This window comes from Dendrobates tinctorius, unplaced genomic scaffold (assembly GCF_039654945.1).
Source record: "Dendrobates tinctorius isolate UK_male_01 unplaced genomic scaffold, ASM3965494v1 ptg000208l, whole genome shotgun sequence".
In the NCBI taxonomy this organism is placed as follows: Eukaryota; Metazoa; Chordata; class Amphibia; order Anura; family Dendrobatidae; genus Dendrobates; species Dendrobates tinctorius.
In genome coordinates, this window is record NW_027361875.1 from 10,857,173 (window position 1) to 10,875,285 (window position 18,113).

The window sequence follows — 18,113 nt, forward strand, 5'->3', positions numbered from 1 at the left end:
AGCTACTGTCTTCCAACACAGTGACCCAGGTTCAAATCCTCCAAAATGCAGGGAGGGAGGAATACAGTGAAATTGTACTAATAGGTGGTCTGTTTCGTCTTCGTTCAGGTATTAAGAAATTGCCTGAAGGATTTACTGATCACCAACATAATACAGGAGGATGCCAAAGGCCGATGTAGGAGATGTGCACGGCTCTGACCGAGACCTCCAACACTTGAATCTCACACCATAAAAGGATATATGTGTGTATCCAAGAAAATATATATTTTTTTTTTTATACATTTTGTAAGTGAATCTGACAAAAGATCATACATATTTTACAAGAAAGAGTACAACTTTTGTCTACGGCATGTATTTGGTATCTGAGCTGTCACGGGTTTACCACAACAGAGAGGGGCCAGAAGATCCCAGTGTCTAATTTACACATACTCCTGCACTAATTAGAAGCACTTCATCATCATACTATACTGTGCATGTTTCTGCTAGCAGTGCAGGTGTTAATCTGTTCAGTTGAAGCTTGTGTAGCTTTCCTGCTTTGATGGTCTCAGCGGTTCAGTTTTGGCTACTCCACTCTGCTACGTATACTCGCCTCTGACAATCAGGGATTGCAAGTGTTAGTTTCAGACTTCCTGGTCCTGGAGCAGGAGGTGTTGGTTGCTTGGCGAGGCATTTTGGAGTGTTGTTCTGAAGACTGTTCATTGGTGATTTGTATGTGCATATCCTCATCCTCTCCTATTTGGTTTTTCGCTCTTTTTACTTCCGTGGTGTTTCACTCTGTTGTTTATGAGGGCATATTTGTATAATTGGTATTTTCATTTATCCCTATACGTATTCCCTTGTTAGTCTGTTTTGTGAATTCATATACACTACTACTCCCCACTTGCCTGGGTGAGGGAGGGACAGATAGGTTTTGATTTAGGAGCTCAGCAAGGCATGTGGCCCCGGTGTCTTCACCATCAGAAGTAATTTGGGGAGTAGGGATAACAGGGCGCCCATAGCTTTAGGGATAGGGAAGGAGCCTCTATCTCTGGGATATCCTGCAACACTGCTGTGACATGAGCTCATGTAAATGGGGCTGAGCTATAATACCAAACATAGACCACAGACAACAGTGATGCTGTTTCTGTGGGGAAAAAGGACCATTTCTCTTTCGTCTCATTGGGGGACACAGGAACCGTTGTGTGTGCTGCCGTCACTAGGAGGTTGACACTATGCATGAAAAAAATGTTAACTCCGCCTCCGCATTATACACCCCTCCGACTAGCTGTAGGACAATCAGTTTTTGCTTGGTGTCAGCAGGAGGTGGACAGAGGTCTCTCGCAGACCCATGCCTACCTCAATGTGCGTCGTTCCTTTTCAGGTAACCATGGAGGGATACAGAGTAGATATGCTACATCTGTAGTCCCTCACCGGGATTATGAGTACGGCGTGTACTGCCACCCCGTATCCTCATGAATCTCGTGGGCAGGACCCTATCCCCTAACACAGGACTCGTGTTCAGGTGGCAGCTCCTGGTCCTGACCTGCGTCTTCCATCACTCGCCCATCAGAGCCTGATGATCGAAAGAGACGCCCTGCAGAAAAGGTTTGGGACAGCAATCTTTTCATGCAGGTAAACCGACCCCTGTTACAGGGTGAACTGGAGGTAAGAGGCTGCAGCGTTGTATGATGTGCTCACCAGCCGCTCTGGCTGAATGTGACCGATCTAATCAGCACTCGGGCTTGCAGTCCATGGCTCTATACTTAGTTTAAGAGCCAACACTTACTTTCAAGCACGCGGTGCAGCGCGGTTCCAGCCTCCTCCCATGGCAGCGTTATGGCCCTGGGCTCCTGCAGGAGCAATGAGGTTGTTTGGACATTATCAACCCATGCTATAAAGGAAAAGCTTTTACATCTGGCCAAATAAGCCACAACATCACTGGACATGGAACACCTCATGGCCATTCCGCCTGGATGACCGTTACATTGAAACCATCCATTTGGTTTCTTGGACCATATGGATTTTCACCATACTCGGTAACCTTCTGACCGACTGCTGTCTATTAGACAATATTCACCCATGTTACGTCGGGAGCTTTCATATCTGACTAAATTAGCCGGGATATCTAACACCCTGGATATTGAACTCCTTTTAACCCTCTCCTGTAAGGATCTCATATATTGAAATCATTGACTTGGTTGTCCGGACCATTTGGACTTCCACCATGTTTGGAGACACTGTTAATTGTTTCTCTTACTGTGACTATTCACCTTCATTCTATTGTGGATTTGTAATTTTCACTGTGCTATAAAACTAATTATTCATCCCTTACAGGCATCTAGAATTTTTCTCTTGACTTACGGTCCTTTTTGCTCTTAGTCTTTATTTTTACTCTTGGAACCTTTTTTTTGATCCAGGGGACTTAGTTAGTTGGTTATAGTAGTGGCTGCTTCAGCCTCAGGGTATCTCCACTTAAAGCATTAAGACTGGGTTAAATTCAACAAATTAATTTTTCCTAAAAACATGCAGATGAACTTCGTTCTATCTGTGCATAAAAAAACATATTTTTTTTTATTACACCATCAAGGTGTGTTTTGTTTGGATTGGTCTTTTTATCTATAAAAATTTGGCTGTATACTCCTTATACATATTGCTGCCCTTCTGGTCGTATGCTGATCGACACTTGCGCAGTGTGTCATGCCGCAGGTATCCTTGGTGTATTGCTTCTAACACATTGGAATAGATTGTGTTGCTTAACTGGGCGCGCGCTGACCGGTGCATGCGCTGTTTGTCATCTGTGCAGCCATCTTGGCACACCGATTCTGATACTCCACCTTGTTATACTGCGACAGCATTACTTCCTCTTTCCGGTGCTGGCGTGCGCCGGCCAAGGCGTCTGATCCCACACGCTGATGGCTCTCAGCTGTTCCCTGTCTGCTGCAATTCGAGCAATTTACTTATACACCACCCGCTCACACTTCACTTACTGCTCCTGATGAAGCCAGTTTTACTGGCATAATGCGTCGGGCAATTTCTCTGCGCCCCTGCCTCTGCCCCATGCCTCTCAATTCCCACTGCATGAGCGGTTTTGCGTTTTGCTCCAATTTTATCTACGCTGGCACTTGCCTCTTTGACTCCGGTTGTATGTGGCGTTCTGCCACCCCTAACCTTGGGGTGATTCTTCCTTCTATTCTAGCAATTGAGCAATACTTGCTATATTTTCTGTATAGTCTCTGCAGGTTGGGGTTTTTGTAAATTGGCTATGCATTTCAAGTACATCTATATGGTGGAATATTGTGTACCACTTTAATTTTGTCATTACTCACTTGTACTAAGCATTCTGTATGTGGGGTCTGTGCAGGGGCTTAACCCTTATGGGTTATGGTACTAACATGATTGCACTTTTGCAGTTTTAATTGTTTTTAATGCTTTCATTGTGTGTTTTGGTGTTCTAATAAAAGATTATTGGATATGCAACTTTTTCGGTGATCCCTGAGATTTACATGCCTCTTTCTCTGTAATTAGCTTCATGGTCTTGTAGCATGTAATGGGTGATTCCGTGCAGTGGTGCCATCCATTTTTGGTATATTAATGATACAGTCCTCCCACTCACCAGTGGGGCAGCCCTAAAAGGTCCCAATGATAGGAGTATGGAATCCCTGGCAAAATCCGCTTTTGAGGCAGCAGCCGCTACATTGTGTCCAGCTTTCGCCTCAGCCTGGGTAGCTAAGTCTGTTACAGAATGGGCCAAACAGCTTAGACAGGGCATATTGGCCAGGGCACCACCAGCGGAACTGGCGGAGTTCGCAGATCAAGTCTCTCATGCCGGGAGGTATATGGTATCAGCAGCCCTGGATGCTGCGTCTTGCGCAGCTCAAGCATCCAGTGACATGGTAGCCGTCCGGTGGATGGTCTGGCTAAAGGTTTGGCAGGCTGATTTGTCCTCAAAGAAATCACTAACCAATCTGCCGTTTCAGGGCACCCGGCTCTTAGGGTCAATGTTAGATCAAATCATTAAGGATGCAACGGGGGGGTACAAGCTCCCTTCTCCCTCAGGCAAAACCTCGTCAATATGTTTTCAAACGTAGGGCTCAGCCCTTTCGCCGTACCCCAGTGACAGGCACTTATGCTCAGGGCCCGCAGAGGTCGCAAGCACCGAGATATAGGAGGAAGGTATCATTTCGGGCCACCCCCTCATAGCATTCCCGCAGTTCCAACAGCAGAGCTACCAGGTCAGGGCCGGGCAGAGCCACTTCAGCCTGACGCCAGCAGGGAGTCCAACTCCCTTCCCAGTACCTCTCCCAGACTTGGAGGCCGCCTTCTCCTCTTCAGAGATGTCTGGCAGAATTCAGTAGAGGATATCTGGGTAAAAGAGGCAGTATCAACAGGATGCAAGATAGACTTCAACGCTCTTCTGTGAGATCGCTTCTTTCTATCGCAGCCACCAAAAGACGCATTGCTCTAGGTTTTTTCGCGGCAATCGACTCTCTCCTCAACGCAGGAGTAATCGTCCCCGTTCCAGAGCAGGAACGTTTTACCAGCTTTTACTCAAACCTGTTTGTGATACCAAAAAAGCATGTCTCAGTTCGTCCCATACTAGACCTCAAAAGGCTAAGCAGAAGGGTCAGCTTACGCCATTTCAGGATGGAATCGATTCGGTCGGTAATTACATCTATGGAGGATCAGCAATTCCTATGTTCCATAGATATCCGGGACGCCTACCTACACGTCCCCATTTTTTAGGGACATCAGAGGTTCCTGCGTTTTGCTGTCCAAAAGCAGCATTTCCAGTTTGTGGCCATGCCATTTGGGCTGGCAACAGCCCCCAGAATTTTTACAAAGATTATGGCAGCGATGATAGCTATATTAAGGGTCAGAGGCATAATATTGGTACCATATTTCGACGATATTCTCGTCAAGTCGCCCTCCTTCCGTCAGGCCGAGGAAAATCTAGCGGTAGTTTTAAACACGCTGTCCCGGTTTGTTTGGATCATAAACAGGGAGAAATCCCACCTAACGCCAACACAACACCTAGAATTTTTAGGAATGGTAATCGACACCCGCTGCTCAAGGGTCTTTCTCCCAGAAAGAAAGTGGATTACCCTCCAGCAGGGAATTCGCTCTCTGTTGAAATTCCAGCTTCTATCCTTTCGCACTGCCATGAGAGTCCTGGGAAGAATGGTGGCAGCTTCAGGGGCAATACCCTTTGCCCTGTTCCGTTCCAGGATACTGCAGAGGAACATCCTCCTTCAGTGGGACAGGTCCATCTCTTCGCTGGATCGCCCCTTCCTCCCTTCCATTCAGACCAGGGAGTCCCTCAAGTGGTGGCTGACCTCCCCCCCTGTTCATTTGGAACAGCCTTTTCCCCCTGTTCACTGGCAGGTAGTAACTTCACATGCCAGTCTCCTGGGCTGGGGTGCGGTATTCTGCTACCTGACTGTCCAGGGACGATGGTCGAGGCAAGAATCCTCACTATCAATCAACATTCTAGAACTGAGGGCGGTCTTTCTAGCACTTCTACATTAGGAAAGATACCTCAACAACCAGCCAGCCCAGATTCAAACGGACAACGCCACTGTGGTGGCATACATCAATCCCCAAGGGGGAACCAGAAGTCCCCGGGCACTGGCCGAGGTATCCAGAATCTTGAACTGGGCAGAAACTGCAATTCCGGCAGTTTACATTCCCGGCACAGACAACACGGCCGCCGACTTCCTCAGTCGGGAGGGGCTCGCGGCAGGGGAATGGTCCTTACACCAGGAAGTGGTCCGTCATATATGCCAGCTATGGGGGACTCCAGATGTGGACCTCCTGGCATCACGGCAGAACAGAAGGGTCCAACAGTTTGTCTCAAGATAACACGATCCTCTAGAAATAGGGGTCGATGCACTGGTCATTCCCTGGACACAGTTCAGACTCCCTTACCTGTTCCCTCCCCTTCCTCTCCTGCCCAGACTGCTAAAGAAGATCAAGGCGGAAGGGGTGCCGGTCATATTGATCGCCCCGTACTGGCCCAGGAGGGCCTGGTTCGCAGAAATTATCAATCTTCTCACAGGCACCCCCTGTAGACTCCCCGAGAGACCAGATCTGGCTCAAGGGCCGTTTTACCACCCGAATTCTCGGTTGCTCAATTTGACGGCATGGCCTTTGAAACCACAATACTCAGAGCAGCGGGTTTTTCGGACTGAGTCATTAATACAATGGTCCAGGCTAGGAAGCCTTCCTCTTCCAGGGTCTATTATCGAGCCTGGAAGGCCTATTTTGGCTGATGTGAGTCTAATCACGTCACACCTATGCCCTGTTCCCTGCCATCTGTCCTAGATTTTCTCCAGGCAGGGTTAGATGGCGGTCTGGCCCTAAGTTCCTTGAAAGGCCAGGTATCTGCTATCTCTAGTCTTTTTCAAAAAAATTTGGCCTCCCGCTTACAGGTTAAGACCTTTCTGCAAGGAGTGGCACATGCGGCCCCTCCTTACAGATCCCCTGTGGCTCCATGGGATCTTAACTTGGTCTTGGAACCCCTACAGGAAGCTCCCGTCTTTGTTGTCCTGGAAGGTGTTATTTCTCGTAGCCATCACCTCTATTAGGTGGGTTTCAGAATTAGCGGCATTGTCCTGTCGCCCTCCATTCCTAATTATGCACCAGGACAAGGTTGTTTTGCGGCCTCCTCCTAACTTTCTTTCCAAGGTGGTATCAGCCTTCCACCTGAATGGATATAATCCTTCCGTCATTTTGTCCCACTCCAACCCATGCTCTGGAGCGTTCTTTGAATAAGCTAGACCTGGTCAGGGCGATAAGGATCTATCTGGCCAGGACCGCTCCCTTCAGGAAGGCGGACTCGCTCTTTGTTATCCCCAATGGGGTGAGAAGAGGCCTCCGGCCTCTAAGGCAAAAATTGCCCGCTGGATCAGAATGGCAATTCTGGAAGCCTGCCAGGTAAAGTACAGGGTGTCCCCTGCAGGGGCAAGGCCCATTCAACCCGGGCAGTGGGCGCCTCCTGGGCGGTACACAACAGGGCATCAGCCATGCAGTTGTGCAAGGCTGCCTCATGGTCGTCCGTGCACACCTTTTCAAGGTTCTGTAAGGTCCATACCTATGCTTCAGCGGACGCCAGCCTAGGCAGCAGAATCTTGCAGGCGGCAGTGGTGAGTTCTCCGACCTGAAGGAAGTTTCTGTCTTTTCCCACCCCAGGGACTGCTTTTGGACATCCCACGGTTCCTGTGTCCCCCAATGAGACGAAAGAGAAAACAGGATTTTGGTTGCTTACCGTAAAATCTGTTTCTCGGTCTTCATTGGGGGACACAGCACCCTCCCATGATTTTTTTACGTGTAATGAATATATGATGACTTACATGATAATGTCTCCTCCTACTGCTTTTTCACTAACTGATTGTCCTTCAGCCGGTTGGAGGGGTGTACACTGCAGAGGCGGAGTTAACATTTTTTTCATGCATAGTGTCAACCTCCTAGTGACAGCAGCACACACCATGGTTCCTGTGTCCCCCAGTGAAGACTCTGAGAAACAGATTTTACGGTAAGCAACCAAAATCCTGTTTTTTCTAATCCTTGACATCTTTTTAATAAAGAGGATCTAGCACCTCAAGTGAAACTTCTTGAAGTGATCAAAATACCAGGCGTAGATAAATGCAGTTAAAGTTAAAAACAAAATAATCTCTAATTTAGTGCTTGTAGACTTGGCCCTTCAATAGAGGGAGATTGAAGTTGGGCGCTCCACTGTCACACCACTGTGACCCTTGTGTGAAAATTTACACTTCTGAGCTGGGAGAGAACACGGTTTGGGGGTAGATGTGTGCAGCAAGAAAGCACAGTGTAGATTGTTGCTGCTGTCTGTGCTCAAGGTAGTGATCTATGTAGCAATATTAGATGGATTCCTGTGTATCATAAGCAGCAGGAAGGGAACTCTAGAAGAAACAGAGGTGAGACTTTTCACAGCTCTTCAGTATATCTGTTGTGGCCTCTGTATGTATGTAACAGTTTATGATAAATCCTTTAGATGTAGCTATGTCACCCTTTGTTAAATAACCCTTTAGGGTATGTACACACGTTGCAGATTTGCCTTCAGAATTTTCTGCACAGAATCTGCACCTTTTGGCAGAAAAAGCAGGTAAATATCTGCTCATTTTCATGCGTTTTTTATGCAGATTTTCACGCGTTTTTTTCATGCGGATTTTTGTGTTTTTGTAAACTAAATAAAGATGTTATTTAACAAAAGAAAAACATCTGTGATGTAATTTCTTGTCCAACCTCATCTTTTACATTTGTCCAACCCACACTCCATTGCACACACAGATAGACAGACAGATAGATCTGTAGATAATATTTATCTATTGCAATTAACTGGGACGATATCCTGAGACATAAAAATACACAAAGAAAATGGGAGACGTTTATTAGAATCCTGAATAGGACCTGTGCACAATATATACCGTATGGGAATAAACATGCTAGAAATAGGAGGAAACCACTATGGCTAAATAGAGCTGTAAGGGGCGCAATAAGAGATAAAAATAAAGCATTTAGAGAATTAAAGCAAGTAGGTAGTGATGAGGCATTAAATAAATACAGAAAATTAAATAAATTCTGTAAAAAGCAAATCAAGACAGCAAAGATTGAGACAAAGAGACTCATTGCCAGAGAAAATAAAAATAATCCCAAAATATTCTTTAACTACATAAATAGTAAGAAACTAAAAAATCATAGTGTTGGCCCCCTTAACCCCTTCATGACCCAGCCTATTTTGACCTTAATGACCTGGCCATTTTTTGCAATTCTGACCAGTGTCCCTTTATGAGGTAATAACTCTGGAACGCTTCAACGCATCCTAGCGATTCTGAGATTGTTTTTTCGTGACATATTGGGCTTCATGTTAGTGGTAAATTTAGATCGATAATTTTTGCGTTTATTTGTGAAAAAATCAGAAATTTGGTGAAAATTTTGAAAATTTCGCAATTTTCAAATTTTGAATTTTTATTCTGTTAAACTAGAGAGTTATGTGACACAAAATAGTTACTAAATAACATTTCCCACATGTCTACTTTACATCAGCACAATTTTGGAAGCAAAAAATTTTTTTGTTAGGAAGTTATAAGGGTTAAAAGTTGACCAGTGATTTCTCATTTTTACAACAAAATTTACAAAACCATTTTTTTTAGGGACCACCTCACATTTGAAGTCACTTTGAGGGGTCTATATGGCAGAAAATACCCAAAAGTGACACCATTCTAAAAACTGCACCCCTCAAGCTACTCAAAACTACATTCAAGAAGATTATTAACCCTTTAGGTGTTTCACAGGAACTAAAGCAACATGGAAGGAAAAAATGGACATTTTAATTTTTCCAACAAAAATTTTCTTTCAGCATCAATTTTTTCATTTTCACATGGGCAACAGGATAAAATGGATCCTAAAATTTGTTGGGCAATTTCCCCTGAGTACACCGATACCTCATATGTGGTCAAAAACCACTGTTTGGGCGCACGGCAGGGCTCAGAAGGGAAGGAGTTCCATTTGACTTTCTGAATGGAAAATATGCTGGAATATTTAACGCTTGCCATGTCGCGTTTGGAGAGTCGCTGTGTGCCTAAACACTGGAGCTCCCCCACAAGTGACCCCATTTTGGAAACTAGACCCCCAAGGAACTTAACTAGATGCATAGTGATCACTTTGAACCCCCAGGTGCTTCTCAAATTGATCCGTAAAAAAAAAAAAAAGTACTTTTTTTCACAAAAATTATCTTTTAGCCTCAGTTTTTTCATTTTCACATGGGCAACAGGATAAAATGGATCCTAAAATTTGTTGGGCAATTTCTCCTGAGTACACCGATACCTCATATGTGGTCATAAACCACTGTTTGGGTGCACGGCAGGGCCCGGAAGGGAAGGAGCGCCATTTGACTTTTTGAATGGAAAATTAGCTCCAATCGTTATCGGACACCATGTCGCGTTTGGAGATCCCCTGTGTGCCTAAACATTGGAGCTCCCCCACAAGTGACACCATTTTGGAAACTAGACCCCTTAAGGAACTTATCTAGATGTGTAGTGAGCACTTTGAACCCCCAAGTGCTTCACAAAAGTTTATAACATAGAGCAGTGAAAATAAAAAATCATTTTTTTTCCTCAAAAATGATTTTTTAGCACGCTATTTTTTATTTTCACAAGGGTAACAGGAGAAATTGAACCAAAAAAGTTGTTGTCCAGATTGTCCTGAGTATGCTGGTACCCCATATGTGGGGGGGGGGCACTGTTTGGGTGCACGGCAGGGCGCAGAAGGGAATGAGTGCCATTTGACTTTTTGAAATGAAAATTAGCTCCAATAGTTAGCGGACACCATGTCGTGTTTGGAGAGCCCCTGTGTGCCTAAACTTTGGAGCTCCCCCACAAATGACCCCATTTTGGAAACTAGACCCCCTAAGGAACTTATCTAGATGCATAGTGAGCACTTTGAACCCCCAGGTGATTCACAGAAGTTTATAATGCAGAGCAGTGAAAATAAAAAATCTTTTTTTTTCCTAAAAAAATTTTTTTTAGTTGGCAATTTTTTATTTTCACAAGGGTACTAGGATAAATTGGACCCCAAAAGTTGTTGTCCAGTTTGTCCTGAGTACGCTGGTACCCCATATGTGGGGGGGAACCACTGTTTGGGCACACGTTGGGGCTCAGCAGGGAAGTAGTGACATTTTGAAATGCTGACTTTGATGGAATGGTCTGCGGGCGTCATGTTACATTTGCTGAGCCCCTGTGTGCCTAAACAGTAGAAACCCCCCACAAGTGACCCCATTTTGGAAACTAGACCCCCCAAGGAACTTATCTTGATGTGTGGTGAGCACCTTGAACCCCCAAGTGCTTCACAGAAGTTTATAATGCAGTGCCGTGAAAATAAAAAATCATTTTTTTTCCCTCAAAAAAAAATGAATTTTAGCACGCAATTTTTTTTTCACAAGGGTAACTGGAGAAATTGGACCCCAAAAGTTGTTGTCCAGTTTGTCCTGAGTACGCTGATACCCCATATGTGGGGGATGACCACTGTATGGGCACACGTCAGGGCTCGGAAGGGAAGTAGTGACGTTTTGGTATGCAGACTTTGATGGAATGGTCTGCGGGCATCATGTTACATTTGCAGAGCCCTTGATGTACCTAAACTGTGGAAACCCCCCACAAGTGACCCCATTTTGGAAACTAGACCCCCCAAGGAACTTATCTAGATGTGTAGTGAGCACCTTGAACCCCGAAGTGCTTCACAGAAGATTGTAACGCAGAGCCATGAAAATAAAAAATCTTTTTTTTCCTCAAAAAATGAATTTTTAGCTCGCAATTTTTTATTTTCACAAGGGTAACAGGAGAAATTGGACCCCCAAAAGTTGTTGTCCAGTTTGTCCTGAGTACGCTGATACCCCATATGTGGGGAGGGACCATTGTTTGGGCACACGTCAAGGCTCGGAATGGAAGTAGTGACGTTTTGAAATGCAGACTTTGATGGAATAGTCTGCGGTCGTCATTACGTTTGCAGAGCCCCTGATGTGCCTAAACAGTGGAAACCCCCCACAAGTGACCCCATTTTGGAAACTAGACCTTCCAAGGAACGTATGTAAGATGTGTTGTGAGCACTTTGAACCCCCAAGTGCTTCACAGAAGTTTATAATGCAGAGACGTGAAAATGAAAAAATCATTTTTTTCCACAAAAATAATTTTTTAGCCCCCAATTTTTTATTTTCCCAAGGGTAACACGAGAAATTAGTCCCCAAAAGTTGTTGTGCAATTTTCCCTGAGTACGCTGATACCTCATATGTTGGGGTAAACCACTGTTTGGGCACACGTCAGAGCTTGGAAGGGAGGGAGCACCGTTTGACTTTTTGAACGCAAAATTGGCTGGAATCAATGGTTGCACCATGTCGCGTTTGGCGACCCCCTGATGTGCCTAAACAGTGGAAACCCCTAAATTCTAACTCCAACCCTAACCCCAACACACCCTTAACCACAGCCCTAACCCTAACACATCCCTAACCACAAGCCTAACCCTAATTCCAACGCTAACCCTAATTCCAACCCTAACCCTAATTCTAACCCTAATTCCAACCCTAACCCTAATTCCAACCCTAACCCTAACCCTCTTTCCAACCCTAACCCTCTTTCCAATCCTAACCCTAACCCTCTTTCCAACCCTAACCCTCTTTCCAACCCTAACCCTCTTTCCAACCCTAACCCTCTTTCCAACCCTAACCCTCTTTTCAACCCTAACCCTCTTTTCAACCCTAACCCTAACCCTCTTTTCAACCCTAACCCTAATGGAAAAATAAAAATAAAAATATTTTCTTTATTTTATTAGTTGTGCCTACCTATGGGGGTGATAATCGGGGGGTTTATTTACTTTTTCTTTCATTTTGATCACTGTGAGAGTGATCAAAATGAAAGAATGGAATCTGCACTGCGCATGCGCCCGCCATTTTCTAAGATGGCGGCGCCCATGAACCGGACCCGCCGGACACCGGGAGCGACAGGGGGACTTAGAAGGTGCCGGGGGAGGTGAGAGGGGGTGAGAGGGTTATCGGAATCTGGCGGGGAGCAGAGGGAATGGGAGGGGGGCAGATGATGACAGCGGCGGCAGATCGCCGCTGTCATTCAGTTGCGGGGGGGCGATCGCCGGTGGGGGGGTGGAATCGGTGTCTCCAGCCATGTTCGATGCTACAGCAGCATCGGCCATGGCTGGATTGTAATATTTCATCAATTTTCATTGATGAAATATTACTATCGCTCTGATTGGCTGTTAAAAGTGAAACAGCCAATCCGAGCGATCGTAGCCACGTGGGGGTGAAGCCACGCCCCCTGTGGCGAAGAACAAAGCCCCCTGTATCTGCGGGTCGGGTGACCTTTCAGTGACCTAGGTCACCCGACCCGCAGGGGGGCTTTAAAGTCATGACGCCACATAGGCGTCATGGGTCATTCTGGCACGACTTTTCATGACGCCTACGTGGCGTCAAAGGTCGTGAAGGGGTTAAAAGTAGTCTGGGTGAATTGGTAGATGAGGAAAAAGCAAATATGCTAAATGACTTTTTTTCTACAGTATTTACACAAGAAAATCCCATGACGGATAACATGATCAGTGCTAAAAATTTTCCATTAAATGTCACCTGCTTAACCCAGCAGGAAATACGGCGTCGTCTAAAAATCACTAAAATTGACAGATCTCCAGGCCCGGATGGATACACCCCCGAGTACTGCAGGAATTAAGTACAGTCATAGATAGACCATTATTTTTAATCTTTAACGATTCTATAATAACAGGGTCTGTACCACAGGACTGGCGTATGGCAAATGTGGTGCCAATATTCAAAAAGGGGTCAAAAACTGAACTTGGAAATTATAGGCCAGTGAGCTTAACCTCAACTGTGGGTAAAATCCTGGAGGGTTTTCTAAGAGATACTATACTGGAGTATCTGGAGAAGAATAACCTCATGACCCAATATCAACATGGGTTTATGAGGGACGGTTCCTGTCAGACTAATCTGATAAGCTTTTATGAAGAGGTAAATTCCGGACTGGACCAAGGGATTACAGTGGACGTGGTGTACATGGACTTTTTAAAACCTTTAGATACGGTGCCACACAAAAGGTTGATACATGAAATGAGCACAATGGGGATAGGGGAAAATATGTGTAGGTGGGTTAAGAGCTGGCTCAGGGATAGGAAACAAAGGGTGGTTATTAATGGAGCACACTCGGACTGGGTCGCGGTTAGCTGTGGGGTACCACAGGGGTCAGTATTGGGCCCGCTCCATTTTAACATATTTATTAATGACCTTGTAGGGAGCATAGAGAGTAGAATTTCAATATTTGCAGATGACACTAAACTCTGCAGGGTAATCAATACAGAGGAGGACAATTTTACATTACAGGAGGATTTATGTAAACTAGAAGCTTGGGCTGATAAATGGCAAATGAGCTTTAATGGGGATTAAGGTAAGGTCATGCACTCGGGTAGAACAAACAAGATGTATTATTATGTGCTTAATTGTAAAACACTGGGCAAAACTGTTACTGAAAAAGACCTGGGTGTATGGGTGGACGACAAACTCGCATTTGGTGGCCAGTGTCAGGCAGCTGCTGCAAAGGCAAATAAAATAAAGGGGATGCATTAAAAGAGGCATAGATGCTCATGAGGAGAACATAATATTACCTCTATATAAGTCACTAGTGCGACCACACTTAGAATACTGCGTACAGTTCTGGTCTCCGGTGTATAAGAAACACTTAGCTGAACTAGAGCGGGTGCAGAGAAGAGCGACCAAGGTTATTAGGGAACTGGGGGGTCTGCAATACCAAGACAGGTTATTACTCTTGGGGTTATTTAGTTTGTAAAATCGAAGGCTTAGGGGTGATCTTATTACAATATATAAATATATGCGAGGACCTTTCTAATTATCTTTTTACTCTTAGACCTGTGACGGGGACAAGGGGGCATCCTCTACATCTGGAGGAAAAGGGTTTAAGCATACTCACAGACGCAGATTCTTTACTGTAAGAGCAGTGAGACTATGGAACTCTCTGCCATATGATGTTGTAATGAGTGATTCCCTACTAAAATTTAAGAAGGGACTGGATGCCTTTCTTGAAAAGTATAATATTACAGGGTATATACACTAGTTTCCTTAATATTGCATTGATCCTGGGAGCTAGTCTGATTGCCGTATGTGGAGTCGGGAATGAATTTTTTTCCCCAATGTGAAGCTTACTGTTTGCCACATGGGTTTTTTTTTCCTTCCTCTGGATCAACATGTTAGGGCAGGTTAGGATAGGATATGGTACAATATGTAGATAGAAAAGTATCAATATATACAAATAAGGGAATCAGCGACATCCAATTACCACATATGAATAAGGGTCATGGCACAAATATTAATCCATAAGTACAGGCAGATAACAGTGACATAATCGGCTTTCTCTCAATTATCTTTTAAATGAAATAGTAAGTAACATCTCCCATAAAGTGCATAGTGCATATGCTTTCTCTCAATTATCTTTTAAATGCAATAATAAATAACATCTCCCATAAAGTGCACAATGCATATGATACAAAATATATTATAATCATCAAATAGGGATCTAATTACCAGCAGTGTGAGGGACTGTCAGCTGGTATAAGAGTAGGATAAATAAGTGAGGGGGAGAGATAGCGAGATTTATAAACAAATGCCTAAAGTTCAAAATAAGAAGTACCCCCGATGAAGCAAGAAGCGAAACGCGCGTAGGGGTCCCGCTGTCCACATTATATAGGTTGGTACTTCTTATTATTGAACAAGCCGTTGACAGCAGTTGAATAAGCCCCGCCCAGCGGACCGGACCGTGGCAGTTTACATACATCTGAACCGATATAAAAAAGGTATTTATGCATGAAAGGTGCGGGGTCAGGGGGAAGCAAAGGTACTAAGAGAATCCTTATGTGACACACAATTGAATGATATCATTATATGATATCTCAAAAAAGGGGTGACAGATTCCCTTTAAAAGATAATTGAGAGAAAGCATATGCACTATGCACTTTATGGGAGATGTTACTTACCATTTCATTTAAAAGATAATTGAGAGAAAGCCGATTATGTCACTGTTATCTGCCTGTACTTATGGATTAATATTTGTGCCATGACCCTTATTCATATGTGGTAATTGGATGTCGCTGATTCCCTTATTTGTATTTATTGATACTTTTCTATCTACATATTGTATTTTATTCTACTGAGTATAAATAAAAAATCTTATATTTTATTGATTGCTCTTGATTCCATTTTTTCTTTGGTTCGGTTATAACTTTAATGGATGAGCTCTAGTATTGACAGCCGTTTTTGTGGTATTTAGGATAGGATATGGGTTGAACTAGATGGACTTATGCCCCCGTTACACACTGCGATATCGCTAGCAATATCGCTGTAAAGTTACCGATTTTGTGACGTTGCAGCGATATTGCTAGCGATATCGCTGCATGTGATACTTACCTCCGACCCGCTCCCCCGCTGGTTATCGCTGATCGCGCGAGAAGCTCCTGGACCATTCCGTGGACGCGGGCGGGAGGACGCAGGATCGCCGCGTCTGACAGGTAAGTAGCGATCCCCGTCCCCAGCTATGTCGCTGGTGAGATCTGCCTGTTTGGCCGCTCACTAGCGACCACTTAGCGATGCACCAGCGATCCTGACCGCGTCATATCGCTGGTCGGGATCGCTGGTGCATCGCTAGGTGTAACGGTACCCTTAGTCTTCCTTCAGCCTTAATAACTATGTTACTATGTTATCTATAGGTCTGTTTACCGGTCTATCTATCTATAGATCTATCTATCTGTCTATCTCATTCCATCTATCTCTCCCATTCCTTCTATCTATCCCATATCTATCTATCTATTTATCTATCTATCTTTCTATCTCATTCCTGCTATCTATCCCACATCTATCTATCTATAGATAAATAGATAGATATGGGATAGATAGAAAGAATGAGATAGATAGCTAGATAGATATATCTATAGATACATATATATATTTATATACATAGATATATCTATAGATAGATAGCTAGATAGATATATCTGTCTTTAGATATATCTATCTTTAGCTATATCTATCTATACATAGAAAAAAATGTGTTAGGCCGGGGTCACACTTTACGAGAAACCCACACGAGTCTCGCACCTCAATAGCCGGCACTGCTGCTGGCACTCGGACCGGAGCGTTCAGCTGCATAGAAATACATGCAGCCGCACACTCCGGTCCCGAGTGCTAGCGGCAGTGCCGGTTATTGAAGTGCGAGACTCGTGCAAGTTTCTCGCAAGTGTGACCCCGGCCTTAAACGCATTATCTGTTTAATTTTTTTAAAAAATGGGGAAAAAAATTGTGTGAGCACCCGCGCAATTTTCAAGTCCCGAGTGGGAAAGCTGGTGACTGGGGGTTGGTGTTTATAGCCTGGGAAGCTGATAATACCCATGGATCTTCCCAGGCTTTGAATATCAGCCCGCAGCTGTCTGCGTAGCCTTTACTGGCTATTAAAATAGGGGGGCCTCTCAAAAAAATGATGTGGGGTCCCCCTATAATTAATAGCCAGAAAGGCTACGCAGACAGCTGCAGGCTGATAATTATAGCCTAGGAAGGGGCCTTGGATATTGCCCCCTCCGGCTACAAACACCAGCCTGCAACCGCCCCAGAAATGGCGCAATGTCCGACACTAAGCCTCTCTCTTCCCACTGCCGTGTAGTGGTGGCACATGGGGTAATAAGGGGTTAATGTCACCTTTGTATTGTAAGGTGACATTAAGCCCGGTTAATAATGGAGAGGTGTCAATAAGACGCCTGTCCATTATTAATCTTATAGTATCAAAGGATTAAAAAAATAACCACACATAAGAATAAACTATTTTAATGAAATAAAACACAGCACGGTTTGCCATCTTTATTGTACTCCTAAAATCCATGCGACACCCTCATTCTCCTGTAATGAAAAGTAATATAATAAACCAACAGTATACTCCCTGTCCAATGCAGTCCAATTAATAACGAGTGTCCCACAACGATTTCCCCTATAGAACTGTGACATCTTGCAGACAAGATCAGGTCTTATTTGCCTGTGATGGGGCAGGACCGTCATCATTTACCAAATAGTCTGGTTGTGGGATCTGAATGATGGGTAACATTTTTTGACAAATGTAGGAAATTGTAGAAACGGAACACACATTTTTTTTCTGTTTTAGGTCTGATTCTGAAGAAACTGCTTCACACTGGAAACTCTTTAAAGGTAATTATCATTACAGAAGGGTATGATGTAAAAGGTCCTGTTTCCTATATCTGGTTAGACTTGAAGTATAAAATCCTATCATAATTACTTATACTCCTCCAACCACCCTTATTCTTGGTCGCCCCCCAACTACCCTCGTTCTTGGTCCTCCAACCACCCTCGTTCTTGGTCCTCCAACCACCCTCGTTCTTGGTCCTCCAACCACCCTTGTTCTTGGTCCTCCAACCACCCTCGTTCTTGGTCCTATAACCAACCTCGTTCATGGTCCTCCAACCACCGTCGTTCTTGGTCCTCCAACCACCCTCGTTCTTGGTCCTCCAACCACCCTCGTTCTTGGTCCTCCAACCACCCT

At 44.5% G+C, this 18,113-nt stretch overlaps 1 protein-coding gene across 5 annotated transcripts in view; it reads left to right on the top strand.

Moving 5' to 3' along the window:
* The window catches only part of RALGAPA1 (Ral GTPase activating protein catalytic subunit alpha 1), a 448,263-nt gene that overhangs the window by 55,106 nt on the left and 375,044 nt on the right, over window positions 1-18,113 (top strand). For all 5 annotated transcript variants that reach the window (XM_073554214.1, XM_073554210.1, XM_073554212.1 and 2 more), the window contains exon 5: window positions 17,718-17,761. In XM_073554214.1, coding sequence (XP_073410315.1) covers window positions 17,718-17,761 — 44 coding nt within the window. The remainder of the gene's footprint in view (window positions 1-17,717; window positions 17,762-18,113) is intronic.